This window comes from Zeus faber (assembly GCF_960531495.2).
Source record: "Zeus faber genome assembly, chromosome: 18".
Lineage (NCBI taxonomy): Eukaryota > Metazoa > Chordata > Actinopteri > Zeiformes > Zeidae > Zeus > Zeus faber.
The window spans coordinates 29,034,272-29,041,793 of NC_137210.1; the positions used below are offsets into that span (position 1 = coordinate 29,034,272).

The 7,522-nt window shown below is 49.4% G+C and overlaps 1 protein-coding gene across 1 annotated transcript in view; it reads right to left on the reverse strand.

Annotated features, from left to right (window-relative positions):
• Positions 1–928: 928 nt before the first annotated feature.
• tgfbr2l (transforming growth factor beta receptor-like) overlaps positions 929–7,522 on the reverse strand; it is a gene marked incomplete at its 3' end in the record, with an annotated part of 18,989 nt that continues 12,395 nt past the window's right edge. Inside the window, exons 4-10 of the mRNA XM_080018962.1 lie at positions 6,771–7,480; positions 5,868–6,005; positions 5,450–5,591; positions 3,521–3,648; positions 3,294–3,428; positions 2,652–2,788; positions 929–1,091 (exon numbers count right to left, since the gene is read on the reverse strand). Coding sequence (XP_079875088.1) covers positions 929–1,091; positions 2,652–2,788; positions 3,294–3,428; positions 3,521–3,648; positions 5,450–5,591; positions 5,868–6,005; positions 6,771–7,480 — 1,553 coding nt within the window. The remainder of the gene's footprint in view (positions 1,092–2,651; positions 2,789–3,293; positions 3,429–3,520; positions 3,649–5,449; positions 5,592–5,867; positions 6,006–6,770; positions 7,481–7,522) is intronic.

The following is a 7,522-nucleotide window of genomic DNA, read 5'->3' on the forward strand; positions in this document are numbered from 1 at the left end:
AGACGAGCAACTGGATGACAGAGAGGGTGGAGCTGATGCAGCAGAGTTTACTTGCAGCAAGTAAACTCATAAAATTGTAACTCGTGCTGCGTTTCAGGGAACCCCGAAAAGTCTAATACGTACCTAACACGACTAATCTGGACCCTGTGTATTGCTGCCTAAAGCTATATTTATTGTTATATGATAATAATAATAATAACAATAATAATAATAATAATAATAATAATAATAATAATAATATTTTACTGACATATCCAACCATATTCATATTCATAGATAATGCTTGTATCCTTACTACCACTCAGCCTCTACCATAGACTTTATTTTCCATCCTTTCGAACTGTTCACAGCAAAACCTCAGGCAAATAAAAAGAAAATGTTTGTGTTTGAAAAAAATATATAAAAATATGACTTTTTTTAGATGATGGCAACGCTGCTTTTTAATCAGGTTTTTCAGCCTTGTATTGACTCTTTCACGCTTCCTAAGTCCTTCCTAAACAAGAAGTTGTGTGGCTTCCTGCTGGAGCAACGTCATGCTCTGGATGTTTTTGTCTTTATCTGGTGCATTACATTTCACTGCATATATGTATGAAAGTATGTATATGTATGTGACAAATAAAAATCTTGAATCTTGAATCTTGAATCTTGCATCGAGTACGTTATGTACATTTCCTGTTTCTTTTTACACTGTTCCGCATCCTTTTTCTACGATACTGTCTGTTCTTATTTTTATTTATTTTTTTGCACAAGGACGCACCAACTAAACCCCTGCGAGTGAATACAACTGTGCTTTGCCCAATGAGCAGAAAACATCAGATCCTGAGAGTTTCTCTGCGTCAGCGTTGTTTTTAAAGACGGGGCCTCAAGCGGCGGCCACAAGAGTCAACACGGTCTCCAAGCACACCCACATTCTAAACTCAACTATAAATCAGCCGCAGTCCAGATCCAGAGCGGATCCATAAAACCTCCTCGTTCCTCGGGCGAACCACGAGAACGAGGCAGGGGTCCTGTGAGGAGGCCAGGAGCCAGAGCTTGGAACGCAGCGGTTGCGGTTTCCTCCTCCTCCTCCTCCAGGGCAGAACTTCAAGACTCTGACGGAGACATGAACATTAAAGAGAAAAGGACGTCAATGAAAAGAAGCCACAATGTTTATTAGGGGAAAATAAACCTTGTAGCTGGACGTGACAGTGGTTGGTGTATCTGTCCAGAGCTCGGATCAAACTTTGATTTCGATTTAGAAAACTGGAGATCCTGAGAAGCAAGAGGAGGATCCGTGTGCTTCTGTCTGGTCCCGTGAAAAGGCCACATCGATGAATGTGCAATCTGAACATAGACGTATTGATTGTTTTATTGTTGTATAAAACACTTTACTTCGCACTTCGCTCTCACAGGGATGATACAGATCGCATTATCACAGCGGCTACAGAGGAGTGACATCATAATAAAAGTGGAGTCCAGCCCCTTTGGTCCAAAACATCTTCATTCAAAAACACAAAAAAAAAACGGAATTTCCTCCGTACATAGCCGAGCCTGCCTGCAGGTTGTAATGCGCATTATCGTCCACCGGGTGGCGCCATTAAAGTCCATTAAATGTTTAACTTGTCAAAAGGAAGGGAGCTAAACGTCCCTCATTGGTCCATCGAGCCGTTAATCAAACTGGCAGGAAATGGTCCCCAGGATGCAGGTCCAGGTGTGACAGAAAGACCCTCCCGGTCGGTTTGGTTTCATTCTGCTGCCGATCGATCCATGTTACAACCCCCCTTTGTTCGTCTGTTTTCAGTCTGGGGGGGGGAAACCATGGCAACACCGGTGGGTGAGGGGAAACGGAGGCATTCTTAAACTCTACTAGGCCGAGAAAATTGGGGATGTTGGTCAAGCCTACGTCTGGTTGGGTCTTGGGTGTGGTTCTCCAGGGCGGCTGAGCCCGATATGAGTGGGCCTAAACGCAGGGTAACGCTAACCCTAAACGCAGGGTAACCCTAACCCTAAAAGCAGGGTAACCCTAACCCTAAACGCAGGGTAACCCTAACCCTAAACGCAGGGTAACCCTAACCCTAAAAGCAGGGTAACCCTAACCCTAAACGCAGGGTAACCCTAACCCTAAACGCAGGGTAACGCTAACCCTAAACGCAGGGTAACCCTAACCCTAAAAGCAGGGTAACCCTAACCCTAAAAGCAGGGTAACCCTAACCCTAAACGCAGGGTAACCCTAACCCTAAACGCAGGGTAACCCTAACCCTAAATGCAGGGTAACCCTAACCCTAACCTTAAGCACCATGGCTTCCAAAAGAGCACACACTGCGGTGCTGAAGGGTTACTGCACCTCTATAAAACAGAGAAACAGAAGTGAACCTGCATGTAAAGAACAGTTACAGTGAAAATATCAGGAAAGTACAGTGAGGTCATACATTCGTTATTATCTACCTTATGAAGCTAGATTTCCTGGTGTGCTTACTGTATGACATCACTTCCTGTGTGCTCAAGAAGTGAAGTCCTCAGAAATCTTCTAGTGGGAAACCCGATGCAAAGAGGAGAATATATCTCTGAGATCATGTCACCTATGTCCGTACGATCGGCTGCTCTGGAGCTCCAGGCTACTTTCTGAGGACAACAGGGAGGTCGCGGTAGACCTGTCACCATGGATACCTCACCCTGCAAATCTGTGCAGCGGAGCATCATGGGACACCTCGGTCTCCTCACGGTGGAGGGGGTCCGGGGGTTGGTGTCTGGTCCTCGGCCTGAGGGCCAGGGGGTGCGTCCAGGACCAGACCAGGTCCAGGCTGCTCAACTAGGAGGGATCGATGACGCAGATCAGGCACCTCCCTGGACGGCCGTGGGGTTCCACTGCACTGACTGAGTGCTGCATTTCCCCTGGGAATGAAACAAGTTGTATCTCATCCTGTTCTGCGTAACCACATTTACAGCTTATTTCACTGCAAATAAGCCTTGAATTCCAATATCTAGTGTAGTTTAAAAGTTCATTGAGAGTCTGAAATTTAACTTGAAGAGTTTGGGTTGGAGGTGCTTAGTGTGGTATCCATGTCCTCTCCTCCGTCCTCTCCATCGTCCTCTCCTCTGTCCTCTCCTCCGTCCTCTCCTCCGTCCTCTCCTCTGTCCTCTCCTCCGTCCTCTCCTCCGTCCTCTCCTCTGTCCTCTCCTCCGTCCTCTCCTCCGTCCTCTCCTCCGTCCTCTTCTCTGTCCTCTCCTCTGTCCTCTCCTCCATCCTCTCCTCCGTCCTCTCCTCCATCCTCTCCTCTGTCCTCTCCTCCATCCTCGCCTCTGTCCTCTCCTGCCTCCTCGGGGCTTGGCGTCTCCTCCTCCTCCTCCTCCATGGCGTTGAAGCGCTCCACCACGCAGTGGGCGGTGAGCCGAGCTTCAGGGTCATGATCCCAGCACTCGGTGATGGTCGCACACAGGACACTCATCCCCTGGAGGATGGAGAGAGAGGGGGGAATGGGTGGGAGGAAGGACGGAAGACAATGAGAGGAAATGAGGAGGCAGAAGGGAGCAGTTCACTGACCTGATGTCGGGTCCATGCTGATGGGATGTCTGGTCGCCCTCGGTCCCTCAGAACCAGGTCCCTCATACTGTCCACACAGGGCTGGTCGCACACTCTGGAGCCAAACGCCGGCTCATATCCCTTCACCTCTGGAGAGAGAGAGAGAGAGAGACACATAGACCCTTATATCCTAGCTCAGAGATTGCCTCCTACTGTAGCTCCTAGACTGCTTCCTAACCCTGAGACTGTCTTCAAGTCTTTGTCCGAGGCCTTAGACCGTCTCCTGGCTCTAAACTGTATCCTAGCTCGACCTCTGGAGACACTATACACTACTCACAAAAAGTTAGGGATATTCGGCTTTTCGGTGAAATTTCAGGATGAACCTAAAATGCACTTTAATCTTTACAGGTGAACTTAATTTGACCTTCTCTAAACTTTTGAATGCACATGTCCAACTGTTCAATGTTTCAGTACTTTTTGCACAACTTGCTGTTCTCTCACAAGGAGCTGAACGGCAAAATTCACAACAGGTGTTTGATCCTTGAATGGACCAATACATTTCCTGGTTCAATTAGTGTTGGTATTTAAACAGTCCTCTTCATCATGCTGTTCACATGTTGACATCATGAGACCAAGACGACACCAACAACTGATCAACAGCACGTCGCCTTGCGAGGCTTCAAACAGGATGTTGTCAGAGGGAAGTGGCCACTGAGCTTAGAGTGTCACAGAGTGTCATCAGCAGGTTGCAACAGAGATACAGAGACTGGAAGAGTCACAGAAAGGCATAGAAGTGGACGTCCTTTGGCCACATCCCACACTGATGAGCGCTTCATTGTGAACAGTGCCCTGCGCAACCGCAGGATGATGCCACTCAACTCCAGACACATTTAAGGGAGGTGAGAGGCACCAAGTGTCACGTCAGACCATTCAAAACCGTTGACATCAGCGTGGTCTGCGTGCTAGACCACCTGCAAGGGCACCTGACCACAACACCAGGCACAGGCATCATGGTCTTGCAGGGGCCAGGAAGCATTTATGCTGGATGAGGCACCAGGGGCCTCAGTGCTGTTCTCTGATGAAAGTCGATTCACGTTGAGCAGAAATGATGGAGACGTCAAGGAGAGCGCTACGCATCAGCCACTGCTGTCACCAGACGAGCCTTTGGTGGTGGTGGTGTTACAGTGTGGGCAGGTGTGTCTAGTCAATACAGAACTGCCCTACACTTTGTGAATGGTACAGTGATAAGCCCATACTACCTGAATGACATCATTCATCCAGTCATTGTGCCCCTGCATGAACAACACAGGCCTCATTTCATCTTCATGGACGACAATGCCCCAGCTCATGGAGGAGGCGTCATTAGGGAACGGCTGCTGGAGACTGGGGCACCTCAAATGGAGTGGCCTGCACTTTCTCCAGACCTGGATACCATAGAAAACCTATGGGATCAGCTGAGTGGCCGTGTAGAGGCTCTTAACTCTGTACCCCAGAACCTCAATGACCTGAGGGCCGCCCTTCAAGAAGAGTGGGGGGCCAGGCCTCAGCAGACAATAAGTCGACTTGTGAACAGCTTGAGACGTCCTTGTCAAGCTGTAATTGATGCTCAAGGGAACATGACAAGTTATTGAGACGTTGACATTTGTTGTTGTGGTAAACCCACCACTGTTGTTGACTTTTGTTTCAATCAATTGTTTGAGATGAGGAAATCACCATTGTATCTTCTACTTAAATGCCCTACTTTCATGATATAATATCACTGTAGCGTGAACTTTTTACATTTTCCATAAATTTCACCCAAAAGCCAAATATCCCTAACTTTTTGTGAGTAGTGTATGTTGAGAGCTAATTTTATTCTGTCGCTAAGAATCCTTTCTACTGAGGAGCAGCTCAGGGTGGAATGCTCCTTTAATAAGAGCTGTTGGCACCATGTCAGAGTGACGCTTTCACCTCCGATGGCCTGACACCGTGAAGCCATCTCCCAGAGCACCAGGGCCATGGAGTAGACGTCCATCTGCTTGAAGGCCTCCAGGTCCTCCAGATTCACCCTGGACTCCAGCACCTCTGGGGCCATGTAGCGCGCTGTTCCCACCTAGAACACACACAGACGCAGCAGCTAAAAGCCCTCCACCAGGGGGCGTGGCACAGCACTCACACCCCTTTGCACTGATACTGAGTACTTACCTGATCCAGTACTGTTAGTGAACGGTAGCGACAACATACTCATGTGAGTTTGAACTCAATAGAACAGAATGATTGACATTCTAACATGACGCTATGAGCCAAAGCAGCAGAGAATCAAGTCACTTTTCTTTCATCTCCGACATGTTTAATCAGATCAGATCATTGTATTTGATCTCTGGATTACCTGCCCACTGTTGGCGTAGTCGTCCACGGTGAGAGAGAGGTCCAGTCTGAGCGCCAGGCCGAAGTCACACAGAGCGCACTCCTCCCGGCTCTTCACCACGATGTTGCTGCTCTTCACGTCCCGGTGGGCAACCGGAACCTACGGCGACACAGGCAGCCGGCACCCAACGGCAATCAGCAACGCAACTCCAAAAGCATTGACAAGACCAAATGGAGAACTTTGAAAGTAACTTGACACTTAAAGGAAGACGAGGCCAAGCCTTATTTTCTGATCATTGGGAGTCGGCGTCAGAATCTTTTCAACTGATCCAGTATCGAGGGAGGAGCTGAGCACGAAGGGTAGGCTAGCACCTACCCTCCCCTCCACCCCAAATGATAGGAAATAAAATACCAAAGTTTTCCTTTTTAAGTGCATTCTCACAATGGAGAAGCCGAAAAGTGAAACATCCCATAAAAGAGAATAAAACACCACACAAGTATAAAGAGAGCATGAGGCAACTTTTCTGCTTTTTCTCCTCATTATGAAGTTAATGTTTGTTGCACGGTGTAATGTCTACAGAATAATGACACCATCAGTGTTTCGATTGGTTCCCTATAAGCCTCCATATCACGATGCATTCACACCGCCAGTGGGCACCAACTGCCGGGAAAATTAAGGATTTAGGGCAGTCACAGGAAGTGCATCACAGGAAGTGCCTCAGCTGATGAAAAGGACTCATTGAAATGGGTTGAGAATGGCAACGTTCAAGTGTTTTTTATCCAGAAACACTGCAGCTCCCCTGTTGTCTATTGCTCCTTTAAAGGGACCATACTATTTGTGGTTCTCTTGTGTGTGTAACATACATTATTTATGTAATACTATGCATTCCACTTGACTCTATCACTTTCCTTCCGAGGAATTCACCTTGGCCAGGCCACTGGGTGTGGTGTCACTATGGAGATGAGCCAGCCCCCTGGCGATGCTGCCTGCCATGGCAACAAGCTCCTCCCAGCTGAGGATATTGGCAGGCAGGAAGTCCTGCAGGTTCCCCAGGCTGTGATAGGCCAGAACCAGCCAGTACTTTCTGTGGGCGTGGCCTGGCGGGCCCCTCTCCTCGGCGGCGAGGAACCGGACCACGTTGCGGTGCTGCAGCTTGGGGTCGGACAGGATGGAGCACTCGTTGCTCCAGGAGATGAACTCCACGGCAGGAAACACCTTCACCGCTACCGTTTGAGGGCCGCGCGCTGCCTCTGTGTCGCCCTGCAGGAGGCGCCCCCTCCACACCTCCGCAAAGCGCCCCTTCCCCACCAGGGCCTCCAGCTTGATTGTCAGTGGTTCCATTTGGCCCCGCCCCTCTGCCATGCCTCCATCATCAGTCCGAGACGGGAGCTTGGAGTTCTCCCTCTCATGCCCCATCAGGCGTCCCGCCTCCCCCGTCGGCAGGTCCAGGGTATGGTAGTGGCCCGGGGTGCGTTTGGTCGGCCAGTCGGGGCGTGCTGGCGGGGGAGGCTTCCCGGTGCGACGCGTGCGGTAGAGGTAGAAGGTTGCCGTGGCGACCAGAGCCACCAGGATGGGAGGAACCAAACTCACTGCGACAACGGGGATCACATCCTTACTCTGCAGCTTGGAGAACCCTGCGGGACCACAGAACATCATCCCTCATCCATTACTCCATC